This window comes from Fringilla coelebs (genome assembly GCF_963513975.1).
Source record: "Fringilla coelebs genome assembly, chromosome: 3".
In the NCBI taxonomy this organism is placed as follows: Eukaryota; Metazoa; Chordata; class Aves; order Passeriformes; family Fringillidae; genus Fringilla; species Fringilla coelebs.
In genome coordinates this window covers 113758324-113783815 of record NC_140030.1, presented here as the reverse complement: position 1 = coordinate 113783815, position 25492 = coordinate 113758324, and the positions used below count along the sequence as shown (strand labels likewise).

The following is a 25492-nucleotide window of genomic DNA, read 5'->3' as shown; positions in this document are numbered from 1 at the left end:
ATAATTTATTAATAATCTATTCTGGTTGTGTCTTTTACGTTTGTATTTGCTTTTTACTCTGTCCTTGCAACCATAGTTTATAGAAATTTCCTACCTAATCCTTGCAATGCCCAAGTTTGCCTCTGTACTGCCTTGCTATGTATTTATTGATTTCAGTTCATGATTACATTAAGGAAAATCCTTTTATCTGCTCCCATGAGGAGTTTCCTGTTGAGGACAGTTCTTAGGTCTTGTATTATTGTGCAGTAAGCATTGTGAGTCAGAAAGGAGAGTAGGATAAATTTGGTTTTGATAACCCGAGGTGACAGTGTAGGTAGGGACAGAGTTGGTAGTGAAGATGGGTTTGAGCTGAAGTTTGGAAGGTTATTTTGCATAAGAAGGTAAGGAAGGAGTGGTGTGGAGAGGACAGGCAGGAGCTGATGGAATGAGTCCTTTGAGAGCCAGCCCAACTCAGCACACGGAGCAGAGCCACAGCAAAACAGAGCCCAGGAGAAACGGGTGATGTGGAAGATCTGCAGGGAGTCCTGGCTCTGCTTGGCAAGTGGAAATGGAGAAGGAAGCTACTACTGATCTCCCTTGGAGCTTTTCAGATTGAAGTATGCCTTTAGCCAGGAGAAAAAGCCTTGCAGTTCCTCCTCCCAGTCCGTCATTCCCTTGCTCTGATTATTGCCAAGCGTGGAAGCATTTGCCTCTGCACATGTGATGGATGCCAGCAGCTCTGGAAAGCTGTCATTGGAGGGAGGAAAAGAGAAAAAAGTCTTTTCTTATGTTTGCTGGAGCAGAGCTCAGTGGAGCATTTCAGATGCTCGTGCTCAGATTATTGTCCTTCTCCTTTGCCTTTTCCTCTGAATTACAAAACTACCTATTAATAGGCTGGTAGGCGAGCAGTGATTTTGCATGTTAAGCAGTGTGGTTGCTTCATCCCATTGGGATTGTGCTCTCTCAGAGTTGGACAGCTGAAAAATACATAGATTGGTAATTCAATTAGACTTTATTTACAAATATTGGCTCAGAGGGTTTCCAAGTCGGAAACTTTGATTTCTTTTCCTTTTCTGATGAGCATAAGCCTTGCTGGCTTCAGACCAGAGAATGTGAAGCTCAGTCTTTTTCCAGCTTAACAAAATCTTGGCTTAGAAAATATTGATGGAGGGGAACTTTGGTTTGCACTGGGAATGGGAGATTGTGGCAGCAAAGGAGAGGGAGGGAAATGGCATCTCCTCTGACCTCAGATGCAAAGAAAGGGAGAAGGAAATGGGCTTCCTTTAAAAAAGTCAACTGTGCCCCCCTCCCCTGCTCTGGGATGTGCTGCCACCACGGAGGTTTATTTTTCCATTTTCAGTAGGGGGAAACTGAGAAAAAAAGTGGCTGTTCCTTGGGTCAGAGTTCTCCACCTGAAGCCAACAGCAGTTGCACCAGGACCCAAATGATGCTCCAGAAAGTCCAAGATTGAGATGATCCAGCTCTGCAGTGGGGGGAAAAGAGAGATGAGCTTTGAAGATGAATTTTGGGGAGGTATGAAATACCTCCCCAAAATAGGTACCCAGCTGTGCTCTGGGTGTGATTTGTGATCCAGGTGCTCAGGAGTGAGATTTGCCCTAACCAGGCTGAGTGTGACACTTAGGACAGAGCTCTCAGAATTCTGGATTTCCTCTGGGTTTTGAAACTCCTTTCCAGAAAGTCAAACCCTGTGAAAGAAGTGTCACACCACCCCAATAAATTCCATGGGGTTTTTTCATTTCCCTGTAGATAGCCAGCTGCATATTTGGTGTTCTAGAAACTGAATCCATATCCTGAATGAGCTGATGTTTAGAAATGGTACCATGGGTAGTTAAATGCAGGGTGGCTCCAGTGCAGATCAGCTTTTCCAGCCTGAGCCCTGCTAGGGAGAGAGAAGGAGCTCACATGGCCCTTGCACTGATTTATTCACATCACATCTCTGTCGTGGGCCAGCTGAGCCTTCAGCTTTCGGCATCCTGAGCCTTGGTTGCTTGCAAGGACGTGCCGCAGGTAAGCACGGGGGGACAAGATGATGTTATTTCCATTTAAAGCATTCAGCCTGAGTGATAGGAGGAGAAGGAATGGTTATAGTAACACAGCTGATTGCTGTCAGAGTACTGAAAGGGAGTTTTATTGGAAAAGGCATTATACAGCCCACTGTGCTTTGCATAATCACTTTAAAAGCAGTTCAGGACATCTTCCTGCCTTTATCCTGGAGAAGGTAGGAATAATTCAGAAAGCTAGGACTGTCAGTATAGCTGAGCTCGAGGCTGGGCACAGTTACACCAGGCTGGGTGCACAGGCTGCAGGGGGTGCAGAGACTGAATTACAGGAGTAGAGCACAAAAAGGTGCTCAGGTCATCCACTTGTGGTGTCTCAAACGATTTGAGGCTCACGGCTGTGCTAAAGTCACCTTTCTGAAACCTTTCTCTTGCCTCATGAAGCAAACAGTCAGTCACCTCAGATGCCCACCTGGAGCACACACAATTTTCAGGTCAGCTGAAACAGAAAATTCCAGGGTATTTCTTGAGTCTTGTGTCCAGAACTTGAGAAAATGGATGTATTGGGGGGTTAACTATATCTCTAATAGCTTTTGAGTTTTATGTGTTTCCCTGTTTAAGTACAAGAGGGAAACAGTGAGAATTAAATGAGAGATTTTGTAGGACAGCATATTTCATTAGAACAGAAACAATCTTTTTTTTTCTGCTAAGAAAATATTTCCTTTAGGACCCGAGCTCCTTCTGCACACTTAATTTCCCTCTCAGCCGGTGACTCTGCAGGCCCTTTTTCCCAAAGTGCTGACTCTTGCCTCACCACTTGACATACCCACACACGTTCCCTTAATGCATGTTTTTGCAGTCACTTTCCTGGTTCATCTTTTGATTTCCCAGTTGTATCAGCAGCTTTGTTGGAGTCATTCTGTAACGAAGTGAGGAATGAATGAATTAATGACTCTCCCTGCCTCTGGAAACAGCAGTGAATGCAACCAGAGTCAGCATGCAGAGATGTCCTTTTCTGGTAATTATTATCTTCTAATTGATGGTGTGTTTTTGATGCTGAGCCCTTAAGAAGGACCTGCAATCTCAGGTGTAAATATGCTAAATTTAAATACAGACATGTATTTAAATATAAACAGAGGGGTTGGGGTCTGCTGGGTCACTGGCACCATTTCACCAAGAAGGATGGGAGCCTTGGGGCTCTGTGAGCCATTGATTGCTGAGATGATGGCTGAGCTCTTCACTCTGCATGGCCTCAGCATCTCTCCCTCAGTGGTAAATCAGATGTATCAGACAGTGCTTGGAGAGGATGCTGCCTTCCCTCACAGACTCCTTGTCAGAATGGTGTTTTCCCAACCAGAGCCTTGAGAGCTCTGTGAAATCAGTCAGTGCAGGCTGGGGAGGGATGATGCCATGCTGTTCCAGCAGAAGTGTTTCTTCTGGGAGACAAGTGGCTTTTTAACATAATTGTCTACAAGTTTGGGAGCTGAATCAGCTCATCCACACAGTCACATGGCAGCTTCTCCTGGTGCTTCCAGAGCATGATTCCTGGGAGTCAGCTCCTCACTTACCTGGCAGAATATTTCCCTTGTTGGTTTTCTTCTGAGAGGCTGGAAGTGTCCTTTTCAGATGGACCATTTCAGATGAAACCTCTCGTCCTGGAGAGGGCCTGGAGAGGCTGGATGGGCCCAGAAACACGCTGATTCACATGTGTGCATCCCTCCTCAGAAGGAAGGGAAGGGAGCACCACCTCTGGGAAGGTGGCAGTGGTGGCCATCTGAGATGCAGTAACCTCTCCAGTTGCTCAAAACCTTCCTGCAGTCAAAACCCATTTCTATTGTTGGTATTTAAACTGTGGGAAACAATGAAAACCTACAGTAGCATTCATCTTGCTGGATTTGCACTGAGATAAAAACTCTGAAAACTTTCCTATCAGCCTTAGAGAGAAGCATGAAGAGAAGGGCAGACCCATCATTTCCAAACTGCTGTCTGGAGGTGGCAGAACACAAAGTCTGCATGGCTTGGTTGCTTGGCTCTGAAAAAGAAATCAGTGTTGAGGAATTCCTCCGATGCATTAATTGATCATTGGGGATTATCCAGGGGGAGAAGGACTGAGCTTTATAAACATTCCATGTTCTGTGTAAAGAGCTTATGGTAACCTTTCTGAAGAAGGCAATAAACAGTAAGCTCTGGAAACCCTTCAAGGGATCAGTTCTCATTTTTAATGTGGAAACAGAGTATGGCCTGACAGCAGCTCAGTAGGTAATAGGATAAGAATTGACTTTCAGACCAGCTTTCCAGCACAATGCAGAATGGAACAAAAAAAAAAAAAAAAGACAAGAAAATATGTAAGGAATAAAAATTTAAGGTAGACTCTACACACTTGTGATTTATTGTAGACTGTGGAAATATTTTCCCTTCAGTTACAGCAATGCAGAGTAAAACCAGATAGAAGGGTAGGGAACCTGCAGTGACAACAACAGGCATGATTTCCATCCTGCAGGCACTCACTGTGGATACATTTATATATAGATCTGTTTGCTCGCATTTTAAAGGTCTTTTGACATACCAAATAAAACTGATTTTGCACCATTTCTTGGCCAACACAGGTCAGATCCTGTGTTGCATCCTAAAGATATTCTTATGAGAGGCTTGCATTAATGGTGAATGAATAATGAAGCATCTGTTGCTGTTGATCATTCATTGGAAAGCAGCCTTTTTTTACAAATGTTATGGTAATAGAGCAGTTCCTCAGAGCCAGCACAGCCTGTACTGTTTTAGATGTAAAATAAGAAATGCAGTGAATGATTTTGTGGGAAAATGAAGTGAATGCAAACATGCCAGTGAGGAGTTGTGACAGGAGGTCAAATCCAGAGCCCCAGTGTCATTACCTTGCTGCAGTGGTATGTGGTGATGTCACAGGCATTGTCCCTTTCTGTCCCAGTATTTCCTTCCCTGATTATTTTTTCTAACTGAAAACATAGAAATGGAGTACCTGCATCCTTTAATATAGAACAGTATAGAACTGTCTTAAAATAGTGCTAATATCAACTCAGAAAAAAATAATTTACAGCTGAAGTTCCAGCAGTAACTTGAGACTCAGGGTGTCTTGTTTAATGGGTGCCTTATTTAATCCCCTCTCCCTGAGGATTTCCAGCATTTCCTACAAAGTTAATACCATTAATTATCTCAAGCTGAGCACCCAGAGGACTATTTGCTTCTGCAAATCTGGAATATTTTCACTTGCTAGGGATAGAAATTATTTGAGTTACCTCCAGGGGTTTGGGGGGCTGAGGGGGGGTGTTCCTCTTTAATCTGCCCAGAGCTGTTGCAGACTAATTCCCTGCACAAACCTCTGTCTCCACGTTGCTATTTGTGTGTGCATGTGTATGAGATAATAGAGAGTGACCGACTACAATGTAGCATTTAAGCTACTCAGCTGAAAATTACTGAGCATTGAAATCCCCTGGGAATCACAAGACTTCTAAATTAGGAGAGCACATGTCAGTCAGTGTGTGGAAATGAGTCTCCTACAAGAGTGGCTTTCAATAAGAAGAATGAGTATTGTTCCCTGGAGTGCATCAATCCCAGTTTGGCCGCTCTGTACCAGCTTTTACTATTTCTCTGGAAGCATACGTGGCCTTTTGTTATTATATTTTCCTGCCTTTTGTTCCACTGTGCATTTCTATTAGCTGTGTCTCATGGGCCAGCTATCGAGAGACCCACTGCTGTGCTGTGCCAAATGAAGGCATTTCCAACCGTAAACAAGGTATTGTGGATTGAAAAGAGCCATGGGCAATGACAGCTCCTGGACTCTTTGTAATTGTTTAAATGTGTTTTATTGTATTGAGCAGTGCCATAGAAACTCTGAGAAACTGGCTGATTTGACCTGAGGCTGAAATGAGCAGAATGCCTCAGGGTGGATGGGGAGCTTTGGGACAGAGGCATTTTTGTTGACCTGGTCCATCAGTACATCTCTTTCCATGATTGAGGCATGTATTTTAGTAGTGTTTAAACAACTTAGAAGTCTGTCCCGTCTCCAAAAAATACCAGACAGCTTGAAAATCGATGATAAAAAGTTGAATCCTATTGATTATCAAGTTTTAAATTCTGAAACTCCCACGGGCATGCCCTGAAAATGATACTTCTGTACTTTCATTGAACTGAAAGAATAGCCTGGAAAAACGATGTGGTCACAGTGATTAATTTCTGTCAGTACATTATTTGTGTGCAGAAGAGCTTAGCAGAATGGCAAAAGGCTCAAAGTGTGAGCTGTCTTGGTTTGTTCAGGATTTGTAGGTCCTTTTTGTTGCTGCCAGAGGGGCAGTGTTTAAAATCATCATTAGTAGAGTGTGTGGGAACATCTTCCAAGGTGTTATTTTATTGTTCCCAAACTGAGATGCTCAAATCATAATGAGGAGCAGAGGGACGAGCAGGGATCATGGGAAATGGGGTCCCTCATTAGACAGGTGAACCAACCCAGCATTCACCTGCACGTCCTCCATTCCTGTGGCAAATCAGAAAACCCTTGTATCTAAGGCAGGGATGAGCTCTGCCCCTAGCAGTTACTTAATAAATAAATACCAGACATGACCACAGGACTCACTGCCTCTGCTTTGAGGTGCTCCCTGCTTCTGGGGTGTCTCCCGTTTGTTTCCATCCTGTCCATCCAGAATGACACTCTGGGAGTTAGCAAAGCATTTAGGAATATTGTATGTAGAAAGTCAAACAGGATTTCTCCTTGTGCCAGTACTGGGTCAGATCTGACCTGAAACCAGTGTGGTTTTGAAGAGTTTTTCCATGAACTTTATTGCCTTCTCATTCAGTGCTCTCTGTATTTTCAGTTAAAAATGGAGATAAATTCTTCTTAAAAACTTTAGCCTGCAGTCAGGGCCATGCTTCTTTTTTGCAAAAGAAGCTCATGCTCTGGTTGCAGCCAGCAGCAAAGGGTCCCTACCAAGAATCTCAGAACCATCCTTAAACAGAAAGGAAACACAAAACGATTGTTCCTTATTAAAGAAAAAGAACCCAAACAATTTCCCTCATTTTTAACAGTTTTGTTAAATATAGTAAATATATTAAAGGTGCATTAGGTGTATAGATGATGCACACTGGTCTCCTTCCACTTGCCTGAGGAGCAGGAGCTCTCAGCAGTGTGAGCCAAAGGAGAGCCAGCATCATTTCCACCTCTCACTCCCAGAGCGTGTCTCAGAGGTTTGTGCTGCCATCAGTCCATCCCACGCACTGGCTCCCTCCTGGAGATTGAGTTTCAGCCCAGCTCACATTTGTCTGGAGCCCTGGCTCTGCAGGCTGCCTTGACACGTTAATTTAATTTGTGCCTCTCAATTCATGCTCTCTCATTTAGGATCAAGTGTGGGAAAGGTTACAATTAATCAGAGTGGGGAACAGAGCCACCAGAGCTAATGATGTGTTACTGCTCTGGAGGGGAATAATTGGGGTCTCTGTGGTACAGAAAACTATTATTAGTGAGTAAAAAGTATCAAAAGAAAACGACCTGCACCCATCTCCCCATTTTGCAATCTGTGTCTCTGTCAGGTTTCCTAAAAATGAAGTATTTTATTAATGCTCCTGCCTGTAACCAGGTTTTTTGGCTGTGTGGCTGACCTGGGAGAAAATGTGCCTTTGCAGAGGACCTTTTCGCAGCCCTGGCTGCTGCTCCCCTTTGGGCTCACAGAGGATACTCAGCATGCATGAAGGCAATTTTTATACATTAATAACATGCCCATCCACGAGGGAAAAGGGCTCTGCTGCTGCTTGCTCAGCTGAGGAACCTCAGGGAATCCCTGCAGAAAATACAGGCTCGCAGGCTTAATGCAGTGTGCACTTCCTAATTGAAAATGAACTAATTGCTGGTTGTTTGAAAGCAAACGCGTGGCTGGGCTGGGGCAGGCAGTGAACACAGATCCCCTCCTGAGGGAGGATTTTCAGCCCAGCCCCTGCTGGAGCAGCAGTGAGGTGTGTGTAGGAAATCCCTGCAGGCTTGCCAGGGTGCCTCGCGGTCACAGTGAGCACACAGGGTTTCCTGGGGTTAGTGGGACACCTCATCTGGCTGCTGAAATACCACAGTGAGAAATAGGGCTTACATAGGTGCAGTACAGAGTCTTTAAAAGTTCCATTTTCAGGTAAAAATTCCCATCTCACTTCGTTATTCCAGGTGCTGACTTTGTAAGGTTATTGTGTGTTTTTATGTGTGGCAGAATTCCACAGACCTCTGCTCAGGGTTATCTGGGGACGTTTAGGATGGCAAGGGCTGTTGTCACTGCTTAAGGGATGCACTTGGAACACTGGCAGTTTTCAAGATTACAAGACATGAAAGGACTTTCCAACTTCTGTAGTCTTTTGGAGGGGGAGCAAAAATTGGCTCTGATTTTTTTATTGGGAACAGAAAACAGGGCAGAGCTAAACAGAGTTCTCTCTTATTTTGTAGGCTGATTGAATTACTCTTAGGAAATGATCAAAGATACAGAATACCTTTTTTTGTTTTATTCCTACTGCCTTGGATCTAACTTGCTGCAAATGCAAGCATTTGTTCTTTGAGGGCAATAACATAAATCTGGACTTTCAGCTTTTCAGTTCATCAGTCTTGGAGTGTCACACATACAGGAGAGGGACAACTCTTGGAAACCTCAGGATGGGACCAAACTTCTGAGAGTGAACAAACGTGTGACCTCTGTGTGAGCTGGCAGGGCTTTAACCTTTTGTGGGAAAGCTGGAAATCCTGCACAGCCCACCGTGGGAGAGCCTGAATGGGCACCCAGAGCAGTACTGCCACCTTGCTGCTCCAGCGTGGGGCTGGAGGAGCAGCACAGTGAGAGTGCAGGAGCTGACAGAGGGGATTTTTTTATCAGTTGCTGGTCCACATCACACACCTTGCACGGGCATCATCTCAGGAAATTTCCTCTGTGGGGATCTGGTCTGTGGGTGAAATGTGGAGCAGCCTGGGAGCCCATGGCTCTGTGATGTCAGTGAATTATTGCTGTGCACAGAAAGGAGGGCAGTGAAAGGAGCCGAGTCTGGCACAGACCTGGCAGGCAGGGTGTGCTGATCAGTCTGTAATTCCATTTGTTGGGCACCACAGTAAACAGCTTTATGGGCACAAGCAGTGATGGCTTCTGGTGGCCCCCTCTGAGCCCCCTGGTGCCCGCAGCAGCCGCGTGGAGCCGTGTCACAGCTCCTCAGCAGGCACCAGCAGAGCCAGCACTGCTCCTTTCCTGGGCACGGACAAAAAGTAAGACAGGTACTGCAGTTACAGAAGGCTTTGGGTAACAATGTCCAGAGCACAGCTCACACATTTCTCCTGCTGTCCCTGTTCTTCCCCATTCCCTGGTGGCCCATCTGGGACCAGCCCTGCTGTGGGTTACTCAGGAGAGGTACTGAGTGCCCCATCAGGTGCTGCAATAGTCTCATTTTTCCCCCAGTGCTGTTTTCCTCTAGTAGGTGTCACATCCATATTTTTCTGTCATGGCTGTGGTTCAGAAGCTCTGCCATCTCTCACTCTTGCCCCATGGCTGGGCTGTGGGTTGAGGAGCCCTGGGCATGGCAGCCTGGAGCTGGACAGGCTCAGCTCCTGGCTCTCCCATGTCAGAGCAGACTGGCTTAGGTGTCATGCTGTCCTGCTCCTGAGGTCACTGTTTGCTGTCACTGAAGGGCTGCATCCTGCAGGCCTCACATGTACAAGCCCAGAATTCGTGTGCTGCAGCATTTCAGCACAGGAGCGAGTAAAGGGTCTGTAGGGCTGCCCCAGGGAAGCACTGCAGGGGTGAGTCCTGTTTCCCCCAAAGCCCACCCCCCTGCCATCAGCAGTAGCCCCCCCAGTGTCACCTGGTACCTCGTGCCACTGGAACCAGCCAGACTGTCCCTTGGCAAGGCACTGCCAGGAGAGCACAGACGTGCTGCTTGTGCTCATCCCACCAAAATAGAACGCATGGCAGGCACAGTGCCTCTCATTTCCTCCCCTCGGTGGGGGTGGGCACAGGAGGAGCTGCACCGAGAGGTGGCACTTGCTGGGAGCCCTGGCACAGTCAGGACCACGTTGGAAGCTGTCAGGAGGAATTAAGTGAAGGGTGAGTGCTCTGGTGTGGGAGTGGCTCAGGGGCAGCTCTGCAGAGCTGTCCTGCAGCCTCCCTCCTCCCTGTGCCTCTCATAAAGGCTGCCCTCTTGTCTGGGGGATGTTTTTCCAAGTAATCCCGTTAGGAAATTAGGGGTTCTTAATAGCTGTGAGAGGATTGCTGGTTTGTGTGAATGGGTGGGTGGCTGAATGAATTTCATACATTTTGTGCTCTTGAGACACGTTTCAGAAGTTTTCTGCCACACACACATTATTCAGCATCCTGGAAAGCTCTGTCATTCCTCTTCAAAGCACTTGGGTTATTCCTAAAATGGCTTTAGATGTCTTGGAGAACATGGAGTCACTTACTAGGGATGTTTTCTGCTTCCTCACCTGATTAAATAAGTCCTTCCTTTTTTGTGTTGTATCAGTAGTGCTGTGGGAAAAATTGAATCATCTCTCCATTTTTGAGGTATGAGGACCAAGCCCATCAGTGGGGAGTGAATCAGGACACTTACAAGCCCAGAGCATAAGGTTTCACAGATTTGGCTGCCCCAAACCTCATTCTCAGACAGTGGAGGAAAACAGGCAGCACCATTTCCATTCTTTGGGAGAAATGAGGGGAAATGAGGCTTCCTTGTGACTGCTGTGTATGTTACAGCTCTTTGGAGGGACTGTGCTGAGGGGAGCCCTTGGCTTTGCAGTGACGTGGAGGTGACTTGCTGGCTGCTGTCTTGGTGAGTGAAAGTGCTATTCATTTTAAAAAGCAGCGTGTACTGTGCCAGCTGATGGGCTTTTAGTTACCCGGTGTTGTTTGGAGCTCAGGAGGACTTCAAGCACTTGCCTTGGGATGCAAGTCCTCTGGGGAACCCTGGCATTGATCACAGGAAAAAATCCATGTCTGGAGCTGATGGTTTAAAATGTTCCTCCAGTGGTGTCATGGACTCCTGTCCCTGAGGCAGATGGAATCGATGCAGTGCCATTGATCTGCAGCTGGCTGCCGCTGCTGGGGCCGCTGCCTGACCTGGGGCTGCTGCTGTTTGAGCCTGGAAATGGCTCCAGTGGATAATCTCTGAGCAGAGAGCAGCCACCAGGGCTTTGGAAGTGTGTCTGTGAGTGCCACAAGGCACCCACATGCACCAAAGAGAAACAAAACTATTATGATGCTGGGAAAGCAAAAAAGGCACATTTCAAAGTGAATGTATTGTAGGAGGTTTCGGGAGAGGAAGGTGAGGAAGATACCCAAGTTAACAGAGCTGGAGAGAGACTGTCAAAAGTGCAGGAGATCTGGGGAAGTTCAGAGTAGGGTAGAAAGCCAGAGAGAGGAGTATAGAAGATGAGACCTGTGAAGAAAGGCCAAATCTGCTCTGTCAAAGGTGATTGTCAAAGGAGACAATCACCTACAAATACACAGGGGGGACTTACAAAGCAGGCAGCAGTCAATTTTCAAATCATGGACTTGATCTTTAGATAAACTAGTAAAAGGCAGTGAGGGTGGAATAAATGTCTGATTTATCACTGCATCTTTCCTTAACTGCAGCAGCAACACAACCATGTTTTCTTCTCTGAGCTTCTGCTCTCCACCTCCTGAACAAAGTCAGGGAAACACCTTTACAGCTGTGATAGAAAGGCAGGTGCCTCCCCCTGCTGCTCTTTCAGACAGATGCTGCTCGAGTGCTGTGCCAGCCCTGCGTGAAATGGCCCAGAGAGCAGGGTGGAGGAGTACTGGGAGACAGCAGAAAGAGGCAGAGACAGGCAGAGAGCTTTTCCAGCACAGGACAGTACATCACTGACAAGCAACAGGAGTTCTGTCTGTTTCCCTGGGAGCAGGAATTTATCCCTGCCTTGCACAGCAGATTTCTGGAGTCCTCCAGAAAGTCAGTTCTGAACTTGCTTCAGTAGCGCTGTTAGGCTGCACTTCATTTAAAGGTGGGACCCACCAACCCAAGGGCTGATGCAGGTAGAGAGTGTATTGGCTATTTCCTGTGCCAGCAGAATGAGCAGGGGCCTTTATCCCTCTCAGGGGTGCAAACTGTGCCTGCCTTTGCTCCCCACTTACCAAGGGCTGTCCCTGGAGCAAAGCCATCCCCTGCTGCTGGCACTGCTCTGAGCTTGGAGCTTCCATGGGCTGCAACCTGCTGCATGAACAGAGAGAGGAGTACAAAGTGGGACCTGGGGCTTTCTTTCCTGGGAATTTCCTTGTTCCATAAGGCATTATGAACAGGTTAATTTCTTAAAATCTTCTCCCAGAAGGGAGGTCAGGGAAGCGCTTGCATCGCATGGATCTCAGTGTGTGCAGTGGAGTTCATGGAGTAGCTGGCTCATGACATCTACTAAAATTCCCTGTGAAGTAGAGGCAGTGGCTGAGGGCTACAAGAGAGTGTAAACATGTGGCTTTTTTCCTTCTCTGCAGATCTTTCCACCATGTTTGGGAAAAAGAAGAAGAGGCTGGAAATTTCCGGCCCCTCCAACTTCGAGCACCGGGTGCACACTGGCTTCGACCACCGGGAGCAGAAGTTCACGGGGCTGCCCCAGCAGTGGCACAGCCTGCTGGCAGACACGGCCAACAGGCCCAAGCCCATGGTGGATCCCTCATGCATCACTCCCATCCAGCTGGCTCCCATGAAGGTACCTGCCGCCTCCCCTGCAGCCCTCAGCCTGCCCTTCGCTGCCCCAGTGCCACCTTCGGGAGGCAGTGCCGGCAGCGAGTGCGTTCAGCACTCTGTCCTGGGGGCAGGCACGGCTGGGAGGGAGCTGCAAATGCAAACAGTGATCAGCAGAGTGTGAGGAAAAAGGAATTAATTCTGTGTGTAAAAGTGGTGGGACTGTCTCTGAAGAGCCTGAGGCACGGCCTGGCAGGGCCGAGCCTGCACGCTCCCGCTCCCGGGCTGCAGAGGAAAAGGCCACAAGTCCCAGGGGAGGCCCAGAACGCTGCTCTCTGCAGCACAGAGCTCCTTGGTAATTAATTCAGGAACGGTGCTTTAGGCAAAGGCAGTCTGGAGCCAGGGAGGGAGGGAAAAGTACTCCAAAGGAGGGAAATTAAATGGCTTGTTCAGCCGGGCAAGGAGCTCAGGGAGGGATCTCAGTGCACCTGCTGCTGGGGCTGGATGTGGTGGGGATGGAGCTGAGCTCTCAGTGGGTGGGACAGGGAGGGGACGCAGCCCAGGTGGTGGCCTGGGGGCTCAGGCTGCACACCTGGGAGGAACACTTGGCTCAGAGGGCAGGGCAGCATTGGACAGGGAGCCATCGGGATTCTGGGCTCAGGACTCTGACTAATGGGCCCTGATTGTGCAGTTTCTCTGGGGCTGCACATCCGTGATGGTGATCCCAGACCCTGCCAGCCATGCACCTTTCCCTGCCATGCAGCTGTAAATTGAGGATTTCATTTTCACGTGGATTTTCCTGCAGCAAGGGAAAATCAGATAATCCCGAGAGCATGGACCCTGTAGTTACATTTGCTAAGTGCTCTTTGCTAAATTTCCATTTCCTGCCTGCTCGGGAAGGGCACTCATCATTTGCTGATCAGGGCTGCTGGGTGCTGCTGCAGGACAATGGGGATAAAATCAAGGTCTCCTCTTTTTCTTTTTTGCTGTAATAAAATATCTTGCTGATAATAGTGGCCCAGAATAATGAGGAAAAAGGTAGGTAATCTTCTTCCTGCTGCTGGAGGAGAGCAACTTTGTTCCACAGCCCTTCTTAACACCAGCAATATCTCTGGATGTTTTGACATGAATCCATGAAGATGTTTTAAAATGGTGGGGTGGGGGTTAGGGGAAAGGAGTTTATTATCTTGCAGAAATCCTCTCTCTTTCCTACAGTTTTGGAGTTATAAATCCCTAAGCTTAAAAAGTATTAAATTGCATTACTTTTCTCAGCATTATAAAGATCATATGTCTCTGGGCCTTGGCCTGCAAAGGGGTGTGTGCAGAGCTGGGTTCGTGTCCCACTGAAATAACACAGGGTGAAGGACCAAGCCCCAGGTGGGATATTGCCACATTTTGAAGTAGAGAAAATCACTGTTGGTTCTTTCCAAGAAACTGTACATTCTTGCTTTTCTGCCTGTGTATCAGGGGTCTACATATGACTAATTGAAATGGGTCTCCATAACAGTCCTGCAGAGTTTTAATAGCAGCTAAGAGACATTGGCTATCAGCTGAGCATTGGCTTTTAACTCTACTGCAAGATACCAGTTTAATGTATATTTGTTAAGAATTAGCTTGCTTTGTTTTGATACAGCTTAACTTAGAGAGGGAGGCTGAGTTACAGTCACTTTAAAATTAAGAATGTTTAATGTTGCTAAACTAGTTCAGCATAAACATTTAATTTAGACAAATTTTTAATGTTGCACTTGCACCAGTACCTTTAGTGTTTGAAGGGTATTGTCTCTGAGGATTTCCTAACTTCACTGAGAACTGTAGATTTAAAATGCACTTGCAGTTCATGAAGATAGGAACCAAAGGTTCTGAGATCTTGGTACTGTTTAGAACTCTTCTCTTTTCCACACACAGCTGATAGTTCAGTTGATGCACTGATGTGAAGCAGAGGAAGAGCCACAGCTGTACCCTGAGCCACAGTGTCAGGCTGAGGCATTTGGCCAGAGTTAGTTCATGCTGTGGTTTCAGGTCACACAGCAGCTCTGTAACTCTGCTCTTAGGTGCTCCTGAATTTCTGTTCCATGTCATTCCTTCAGTATTGACTGGCTTTGTGGTGTGAGGCAGAAGTGTTCCTCCTAATGGTGCTCCTTGGTGACACAGTAGCACAGACTTTGACAGCTGGTTTTGGGACAGAACTGGTGTGTGCTTGCTTTGGGCTTCACCCAGAGCTGAGGCAGAGCAAGGGAAAGGCTTTTCCTGCAGCTTTCTCAGTTAGTGCTGTTTGCTTGTTTGCCAGCCTGCAGAGCAGATCTCCTGGTGCATAGTGTCTCCTTTTGGGTAAAACCAGTAAATGATAAATACCCTCCCTGTTGCATCGCTGCTCAAAGGCAGCAGCAGCAGGGATGATGGCAAGGGGGATGTCACCCTGCCTCTGTGCTCCCCAGTATCCTGGGGATGTCCCCCTGCCTCTGTGCTCCCCAATATCCTGGGGATGTCACCCTGGCTGTGTGCTGAAAGGCTCCGGGAGCCTTGGCATACGTGTGGTGGCCGCTCTCATGGAATGTCAGCCTTTGAATCCCAGCCTGAGCTGACTGTACAGAGTCATTCATTTCAAAACCAAATTCATTTCAGAGACAATAATGGGATTCCCCTTCTCAGTGTGGCTGACCCAGATACCAGCAGAGGATTGTGTATTTCAGGTGCAAGCACAAGTATAGCACAGCAGAAAACTTCATGAAAAATAGAACAGCAGTGATCTTGATAGGTTTGAGGGGTAGAGACAAGGAGGGGGTGAAAAAAGGCTGATCTTCCACTTAAAACATCCCTGCATGAAAGATGTGAACAGTCTGTGTGTGCCTGTACTTCAGATAGGCTTCATGAAAGCTGCCATCCTGTTGCCAGGCCTCTCGGTCCTCTTGCTGCAGTACTCTGTAGTTATTCCATGTGTACTGGAGCTCATGCTTTGCTGTTTGTTCTCAGCACACAATATACTTGGCTTATCTTTGCCTTTGTGCTACACAGAAGCTCCAGTCTGTTACCACCCTTTGATTTTTGGAAACTTCAGAATCAATAACTAAGCATCTCCACTCCATTCAAAATACCAGGAAAACAGACATCAGAACCTTTATTCTGGGGATTTTTGCCAAGAGAGCTCATCATTGGCTTTGTAAAGATGCTCCATTAACATTCTTCAATGCCTGCTGCTGTCAGTGGGAGCAGGGAGGCACTGAAGACTTGTTAAAATCCCTTTCCATGTTTCCTGGTACAGGGAACAGCTGAGCATCCTCCCTTCTGTCAAGTTACTGGAGGGAAAAATGCCATTTGTTCCTGAAGAAATTCCACAGTGGGGTTATTCTTTAGTTCTCTGTACTGCTTCATGTGCCAAGGCTCCATTGCTGTGGTTTTGTTGGTGCCCTGGGTACTTTCATCCATCCACACCTTCAGGAAGATCAAGGTTCCAGCTTGAGAGTGACAGTGCTCAGTTTGTCCTTGAGAAAGGAGGGAGGCAGCTGTCAGTGTTTGGGGGGCTAAATATGTAGGGACTTCAAGAAAACTGAATTTTGCCTGCTGGGACCTCCTCATGACCTTCTCCCTTCCTCTGCAATAAATCCAGCCATGCTCACGTGGAGAAATTTCCCTTTTTCTGTATTTTCTGCCCCGTTTCCCTCCCCTCCCCGTTCCCCACAGGTGTCAGGGCCCTCAGTGCCTGTGGTGTGTGCCATGCTCTGAGATAAGCATTGGCCCAGAGGGGTGCCAGGGGTGTCACAGAGAGAGACCCTCAGGCTGACATGGGGGCTGTACTGTCAGGAAAGGGGCAGGAGCCTCCTCAGGGCCGGGGCTGGGCTGCCTCCAGGCTGGAGGAAACCCTGTGTGTCCTGCCCATGCCTTCACAGAGTGCCCCTGGATGGCCCAGCTGGAGCTGGGCTGCACCTTGCTGTAAGAAACCAAAAATGAGTAATTTGCCCTTTCAATAGCTCTGACATGAAAATCAAAGCTTTTGTTTACTCTGCATGAAGACAGAAGGAAAAAAGGCAAGTACTTCTCTTCCCCGTCCTCTTTGGCCTCTTCAGATTTTCCCAACAGTGACATTCCAGCCTCATTTAGGGTGACATTTTTGTCCTACATTTACATGTCCTTGCTTAGATGGAGGATTCTGTGCACAGTGATGCTGAGTGGTCAAGGACCTCAAAGAGGAGATGAGTGAGGGTCCTTGTGTGGGCTTGAGCAGTCAGAAATACCCAGATTTCATTAGAAACCCCCATCCCTCTCCTCCCCATGTGGAATTGCACAGGGGAAATGCCTGAGCAGGAGAAGGGGGATTTAGAAATACTGAGCTGTTCAGGGGCATGGGAGCAGATGGCAAAGCAAATTTTGATTTCTTCCTGACAGCTCCTGCCAGGACAGGACCTGGAAGGCTGCTGACATCTCGTGGGCCTTCCCTGTAAGCACATGCTCAAAGTCCCCCCGGTTGTTAATGGCAGGTTCTGCAGGGGCAGTTCAGTGTGGCTCAGCTGGGACAGGCTGAGGGGCTGTCCCCCAGCAGGGCAGCAGCAGCAGCAGCAGCAGCAGCAGCACAGCACCTCGGGGTGCAGGGAACGTGTTCTGCCATGGGGCATGGCTGAGCAGCAGGGCAGGAGCCAGGGGGGACTGTGGGATCACAGCCTTTGGAAAGGAGAGGGCAACACTTGGTGGCCAAAGCCCTTTAGCCTGGTCAGATTTTAACGTCAGCCCTGCTCTGGAGGCAGGAGTCCCTTCCAGCCACAGCTCTTTGGTTGTCTTCATCTGCAGGTGATTATTGTCAGATTTGCAATTGGGCTGTAAGACAGCCCCAGTTCCAATTTATTTTGGTCACTGAACAGGAAAGGATTTGCTGCTGTGTGCTCCTGGGAGAAAATGCTGCCACACATTTAAGTGGAAGCTTTTCTCTCAAAGGGATCATGCTTCACCCGTGAGTGCCATTTGTTTTACTGTGTCTGTAAGTGCCAGTGGTGCTTCAGTTCTCTCTGTTCCCCCCCAGATATAATGCAAATATGCCATCTAGTGTCCATGGCTGTCTCAGTGTGAGGAGAGCTGAGCTGACAGGTTTGTGTAATCTGGCAGGAGTTTAGTCACTGTGCAAATAGAAATGAGCCACAGTACAAATCAGTGCAAGTGCACAGCTCAGGAGTTTTTTAGAATTTTATCACTAGGTTAATATGTTCTCATATGTTCTACATTGTACAGAAGAAACTTTTGGGTTTATTTCTGATTGTCTGATCTCAGAAAATGTTTTATGTAGGTCCTTTAGAATAACACTTTTGCTGCCTGTTAAGTTGATTTCAACAATAGAGTCAGTGTTTAAAAGTCATCTGGAAACTGCCCTCAATAGCAGGCTTTAAATTGGTCAGGAGGCTGGACTGAGTGATTGTTTGTAGCTCCCTTCCAGCTGAAACAGTCTGTTCCATTCCATCCCATCCCATCCCATTCCATCCCATTCCATTCCAAAGGGAACACCTCTCCCTGGGATGCTTTAACTGGTACATTCTCATTTCTTCTTTACAGTTTTCAGTTTCTGGCTTTCTGAACAGCAGAGTTCCTGGTCAGAAGCTCTTTCATTTTCACACAGTTGTCTTCCATGCTGTTGAAACACTTCATCCAGCCTGGTTTTGACATTGTTTTTCTAGAGCCTCGTTTGGAGAATCAAAACCAGCATCATTATCATTTCAGACTGACTCAAAACACGGGCTATTCCTCAGTTTTTCAGTTCAGCTAATGTTCCAGAAAGTTAATTATTCACATATGTTTTTTGGCCAAGATGTTGGTCCTTCATGACAGCCCCCATGTTCAGCCAGGTACGTTTGTCTGCAGCTGGACTGTGCAGACCAACACCAGGGTTTACAAGCAGGACTGGCCATCCTAGAGAAACACTGAGGCTGCCAGTAAAAAACCCTCTCCTGGAACACAGAGTAAATGCTGTAAGTGGCAAAAAAAAAAAAAAAATCACATTCCATCTTATTGCTGTCCTTTAAATGTGCTGAAACCAAGCAGGAGCAATGCCTGCAGGACTGTGGTTGTAGAGGTGGTCTCTGGAGCTGACAGGGGGTGCAGGACTCCACCTTGCTCCCCTTTGGACTGTGCAGACACGTTCAGGCCTGCCCTAAAGCCTTTAGTCCATCCTTTGCCCCTCTGCCTTGGAGGGGGGCAGTGGCTGCCTGCTGATCGTGTCCCTCCCTGGAAGGTCCCTGTCACCCCAGAAGAGCCTGTGCTGCCATACTCCCCTCCTGCAGGCAGCTGGGGCAGCTCACCCCTCCAGCTGCACAGTCCCTCCCGAGGGAGGGCTGGAGTTTGCTCTCTGCAGTGAGGGGCCCTAAGGAAGTGCTGCAGAAACCCTTTGTCATCTTAGCAAGCTCTGCCCATACAGCAGCTGGCATTGATTTGAATTGCTCCACTTACCTGACACAGGACTTGTCTCCAGTTTGATTAGTAAAAAAATGCTCTTAAATGCATCAGCACTGGGATTTTGTGTGATATCTCCCAAGGGTAACCCCTAGTCCTGTTAGTGAGAGCTTCCATGGGTGAGCAGAACTTTGCAGTACACTAAAGACTGAAAGTAAACTTGGAGCTCACAGTCTACAGCTACTGAAGCACAGCAGCCTCCTTTGGAGCTCAAGCCACAGTAACCTGTAGGTCTGCACATGAAAGGGCCAGACTCCGGTGCCAGCATTTCAGAAATTGAATCTGGTCTCCTCTGGGAGTACCAGACTGGGAATACTCTCCAGGTAGCACTTTATGACCTGAAACAAGCCAGGAATTAGATCCTGACCAAGGACACTCATAATCAGGTTCTTTTTTTAACCGGGAAGTTGGTCCCTGAAGACAAATCTATGGGACACTGTTCCAGTAACTCCTCTGGCTGGCTTGCCTGTCCTGGAAGATGAGCCACACTCCCAGCTTGCTGCCTGGAGGTGGAGGCTCCATCACTGCTCCGTGTGGCTGCTGTTGTTTGCAGCTCCTTCTCGTTTGCTGAGCCCAGCTCTTTACCCCAAAGCCTTCTCAGTACTGACCATACTGTCCTGGGGCCTGGAAAGGAGCAGGCAGGTGAAGGTGACACTTTGGGGTGCTCCTGGAACCTGTTCTGTGGCCATGGTCCCCAGAGGGAAGCGTGGAGAGCAAGCATTGAGGTGTGAGCAGTGAATGTTCTCCCCAGGGGTGTGTGGAAGGGCTGGCTGTGTTTCACCAGGCTCAGGCACACAGCCCTGCTTGGCTGGGCTCAGAGAGCCACGCTGGGCTGGCATGTGCTGGCACATGCTTGTTTGCAGGGGTGGCCTGGCCCCCGGGGGGCTGCTGGGGTCCCTGACTGAGAGCTGAGTGCAGGCAGTGTCTGACCAGCCAGGGCATGAGAGCTGAGTGCAGGCAGGCTCTGCTCCTGCCTGGGCAGCACTAGGTGGCAGCAGGCAATCCCCAGCTCCTGTCCGTGTGTCAGTGTCCTGACAGCTGTGGTGACCTGCTGAGGCATCATGATGGCTCTGCTCAGGGCACATGCTTCAGCCCACAGCAAAGGGCTGTGGAGGGCATTTCCACAGGAAATCAGTCCTGCAGCATCTGCAGGGCACACCAGCACCAGGGTGGTGCGTGCTCCTTCCCTTTCATCCATCTGTGCAGTTCCGCCCCTGCACATTCTGCACTCTCACTTGTCCCTGGCTCTGCTGAGGAGCTTGGTGTGAGCCCTTGTAGTCCAGAACAGAAACCAGACAGGTTACAGTCCCACTGAACCATGTTCCACGTAATAGAAATCTTTATTGTCCCTCCCAATCCAAACCCTTCTGTGATTCTATAATTGTAACCAAGCAGCCACATTTCTTCAATCCCAGCAGAGTTTGGTTCAATAGAGTCACAGGGGAAAACACGTTGCCAAGCAGCTGACACCTGTGGAGCCAGAGCTCCAGGTATAAATGTGCTCTTTTCTGTCTCCTGCTCTGACATGATTAGATCTGGGCTTTGGTGGCTCTCTAGGAATTTGAAAGTGCTTTTTCTCTCTTGTCTTCCCCTTCATGCAGGATCCAATTACACCAGACAAGGGCTATGTATTACCAGGGAACAACACTGACTTACCTGCAGAGACTTAGAAATGCCTTTTCTGTTGTCTATGGGATGAACCGTGTGCTCCAGGAAAAAAAGGGCATTTCAGATAAGATCTTGGGAGAGAGAAAAGTGAATGAAAGAGAAGTATTTAGGGTGAGCCTTTCTGCTTTTTAATTGCTGAGGTCTAGCAGGCATTAGTAGTTAGCTGTCAGGATCACAAAGTTAAAAGGATAGCATAAGATTGTGAATTTTACTCAATTGCACAGTGTTGTAGTCTGAGCAGAACAGTAATTGGTATCTGTGCCCTAGTTTGCAGTTAATGATTCTCACAGAGCATGGTGCACGTGGAGGTCCTTATTGCTAAGGCTTGTGCTTCCCTGGGAAGCACCACTTTCCAGGAGCATGGGATAGACGGGTGTAGGAAGGTTTAAACCCAGGGGTTTGCATCAGCCACCCTGGGAAAAGGCTCTGGAGCAGGAGGGGAGGGCTGACTGCCATGGCACAGCCCAGGCTGGGAAATCAGCCCCATTTCAACCTTCTCCTTCTCCCTGCCTCGGGGAGCTGCCTGGCAGGGCAGGGGCAGCACAGCTCTGTGCCAGGCAGGTCAGTCACTGAGCCTGGCAGCACGGATCTGTGCCCAGCACTGCGTGCACTTGGGGGCGACACAGCCCAGCAAATGCAGCCACATGGAGATCAGCCTGAAGTGTTGGAGCAGTTCCTTGTGCACCTGAGATTGTGGTGCCTGGCTGGCCCCGCCTCTGCTGCTCACTTCGTTCTCCTGCCTCACTTCGTTCCCATCCAGAAGGTGTTGGATTTGCGCTTCTCCTTCACAACAGGGAATAATTGAAATGTCAGCTCAGGAAGCTCCTCGTGTCTTCCGTCTCACCTGCCTTGTGAATTTGACCTAAGCATCAGATTTCTGCACAGGAGCACTTTTTGCTTCATGTCCATGTTTGCAGATGAAAACCACTCCATGGGAGTCAGTCCTGCTTCCTTAGGACATTCCTGTGGCTGCATTTCCCATTTGATAGTGTCCCTGAAAAGGAAAAGTAATATATTTCCTTGGAAGAAAGAATGGCTGCCATTTACAATGTAGATGAAATTATTTTGTGTTTTTATTTTGCCAATGCAAATTCCTGGATTCCCTGAAATCAAGGAGTGAGCTTTCGGGAGAGGATGAAGGAGTCCAAAGTAGTCAGAGACATCAGTCAGATTTAAAAGAGCTCCTAGCATGTGTGTGGCCAGGAATGCACAATTTTAGTGTGCTGGGAAGAACCTTGAAACTTTCTGGCTGTTTTAAGGCCGTGGGACTGAGGCATGTTGTGGCACATCACTGGTGCAGGATGATTTCTCCTGCTGCACCTTGACAGTTGCTTCCCTGCACCTGGGCAGTGCTCTGCACACATCAGTCTGCCCTTCCTTGGGGTGCTGATCCCAGATTCACAGGGCTGAGGTTGCAGGGACTGTCCCAGCCCCGAGCAGGGCTCGTGGGCAGTGAGCCCCATCCATGTGCAGTGCTGGGGCTGAGGCACTCTGCACTCACCAACACCTTCTCCCTCTCCCTGCCTCTGCCTGATGTTTTATGGGCTGGGAAGCTCATTCACAGCCCTCTGCCACAGCTTGCAGGAGCATTTCTTGCTGGCCCCACACACCCAGAAACAGCTGTGGACTTTGCCTTCAAGCACCTGCTGTATGTGAAACTTCCTTTGTTGTGGTGGATCACAGCCATAAGTAATACAGATCTAATTGTTTCTTCTAAATTAAGAGACTGTCAAAATCCTCATTTTAATTAAAAGCAGGAGATGACCCTGCCCACAGTGGAGTGACCCAAGAGCCTCTGCCCTCCTGAGCAAGTGCCCCTCTGTCAGAGCTGTCAGATGAAGGCAATTACTTCACGAGAGTAAAATTTTATTGCACTGGAATTGACTTAAATATTTCAGAAAGCTCAGTCAAACTGCAGCCAGAAAAATCTTTCACTGAGGGAAAAAAGCACCGGGATCATTAATTGGGTTAATGCTCCATCACCCTTGCATTTGTTAATGGGCATGTTGAGGGCAGAGGGGAGCCTCACCCAGGGAGATTCCATCCTGGCTGCAAAGAGGGTTTGTGTTGCAGTGTGACTCAGTGAGCCCAGGCTGTCCCTCTCCTCTGCTCAGCTCCTGCCTGGGGCTGCTGGGGGAGAGCAGACTGCATTCCCCTGTGCAGTGCCCTGTGCCTGGGTGGGACCTGTGGGGCATTCCACACCGCCCTTCCTACAGCAGGGCTGCTCTCCCCGTGGGAAGCCCAGCCCAGCCCAGCCCTCCTGTGCCCTTGCAATCCATCTGTGAGCACGGCCTGTGCCTGGTTAGGAGGGCTCCTCCTGAGTGCTGTCAGCCCTGGGAGGGCCCCCCGGTGCTGTGCCCCAGCTCCCAGCCCAGTCAGTGCCAGCACAGGTGGATGGAGGGCACTGACTGTGCCCTGAGAACAGTGGCACCGGTGTCTCAGTGCCAGCTCCTGTGCAGTGCAGCAGTGGGCTCTCAGAGTTTGGGGAGCTGGTGGGGAAGTGGTGTTTAAATCTTGCAACTTCTCATGCCTTTGTTGAGAAAAGTGGGTTGGGTTTTTTTCCTTACGCTACCCCCACACAAAAACCCGGGAAAATAACAGTCTAGATTGCAGATATTAGAGGTAAGGATGGCTGGCAGCTGCCCATTAAGGTTGGTGATGATGGTGATGTGGCTGCGGAGAACTCTGCATCCCTTTGGGATAGCCCCAGGCCCCTGGGGGCTCCCCTTGCTCTCCCAGCTCCCTGCAGTGTCCCTGGGGAGTGCTTGCACCAAGCTCAGATGGGCAGCAGAGTCAGTGCATTCCTGGTTTGTGATGTGATGTGCTGTCCTGTGAAAGGGATGATGCCAGAGCTGAAGGAGGCACCAGGATTGCCAGCAGCCCTTGCTTCATCTGGTGTCTCCTGTGCACTCTGTGCACTGATGTGCTGAGACCATTGCCACCAGCCTTGTGAAAATGCAGCAGTACAAAGAGGGCAGTTAAAATTCCTGTGACTAGTGTGTTTGAGTTATTTAATTTTGTGGGACATTTTTCTTTCCCTTTCTGTCTCTGGATAAAAGAAAATTTTGAGGGATCCTAAGTCCTATGAAACACAAATTGTTTGGTTTTCTCCACACCTTTCCCTGAACCCATGAGTAATACTGATCAGTATTACAGACACTTTCTGTATCACTGAATCAGTAATACAGACACTTTATCTTTCAGATTAAAACTTTTAAGTCACATTTCACTCATTTGCTGTGTGTCTGAGAGATTTGTGTGTGTATATGACATATACGAGTGCACAGATCAGATACATTTCACGTAGGCCCAGAATAATTATTTTAATCTTTTTAAATTCTCTAATAGCATTTCAAATTACATATAACAAGCATTTTCGTGTATTTAAAAAAAAATAAGGAAAAGTTACCAGAATGTAGGTATTTCAGTGGTATTTTAAACTAAACCTTGTGTTAAAGTTGCTGTATTTTAAGATGTCAAAAGAATTACCAGGGAATGTGATTATAATGAAACGTTGCTCTTGTTGTTATGGAAACCAACTTTTAAACTGCTGTGCAGGGTGGGAGATTACACAGTGCTGCTTTGGTGAGCCCTTTTTAGAGTTTTCCATTATTTTGCTTTTGAAGAATTTTACCCAGCTGGCACTGGTGCTGTCGGGCACGTTAGACTGCTCTCAAGCTGTCCCTTGGTTTGGATGCTGGGACTTGGAACCAGCTCAGGTGACGTGCACATCCTGCAGCACCCGTGGGCTCCTGTCTGGGGAATTCTGCCCTCTAAAGGCTGGTTTGGCTGGGTTTTACCTGGGGTCTGCATCTCTCTGATTCCCCCTCTGCAGGGCAAAGGCCCTGTTTGAGAGCTGTCCCAAGCAGGGATCTATGGATCTCCTGGGAAGGGATTGGAGCAGTTCAGGAGGTGGGATCATGGCTCGCCTGCTGGGACACTTCATAGCAAGGGGCAGGGGACACTGTCTCATACTCCTGGTTTGGGCAGGTGACCCTGTGGGGTAAAGTGCATGTGTGGTCCAGGGAGCAGAGACCCAAAATCCTGGCCCAACACCACTGCAGTCTGCAGTGTGCCTTCCCCAAGGAGGGAGCTGTGGGATACCAAAATGATTGCTGTTTTCTAATACTGCTTTTATGGGAGAATGAGAATTTATAGCATTGGGAAGGAATTCATAACAGAAATTATATAAACTCCAAGGCTTCCAGGAGTAAACCAGGCTCTAAATTACAGGCTTCAGGAAGGGATGCTCTGACATACTTTCCTGTCTGTGGTATATTCCTTGAGACTAACTCTGAATAATAGCTGTTTCTGTAGACAGGCTGTAGATCAAAACTGGAGCAGCTCCCACAGGACACTGCTGGAGGGTGCAGAGTGATGAATTACCTCCTATCCCATCCAGCATCATTTCTCACCATGTATCTGATGAGGTCCTGTCCAAAAGGCTTCTTTCCAGGCTAATCTGTGTGCCACAAGTGCCCTAAACTTCCCACTTCGGAGAAGGAGGGGATGGAGGTGATGGAGGTGTAGAATTATTTTTCAGTCCTTCTCAGGCAGCTTGCCCATTCGGGTGTAATTAAGGATTCACTGGGATGTGGAAGGATCGGGAGGATAATTCTGACACTGTCATTTGTTTAGAATTTATCCCCAAGTGAATATTCCATGGAGAAAAGCCTGAAGTGCCCACTGGAACCACTTCCCTGAGAGCAGCAGTCCCAGCTCCTGGCTGAGCT

The 25492-nt window shown here is 48.2% G+C and overlaps 1 protein-coding gene across 2 annotated transcripts in view; it reads left to right on the top strand.

Moving 5' to 3' along the window:
- Window positions 1–25492, top strand: part of PAK5 (p21 (RAC1) activated kinase 5) — a 155441-nt gene that overhangs the window by 106668 nt on the left and 23281 nt on the right. For both annotated transcript variants that reach the window (XM_084201698.1, XM_084201699.1), the window contains one exon: window positions 12476–12690. In XM_084201698.1, coding sequence (XP_084057824.1) covers window positions 12476–12690 — 215 coding nt within the window. The remainder of the gene's footprint in view (window positions 1–12475; window positions 12691–25492) is intronic.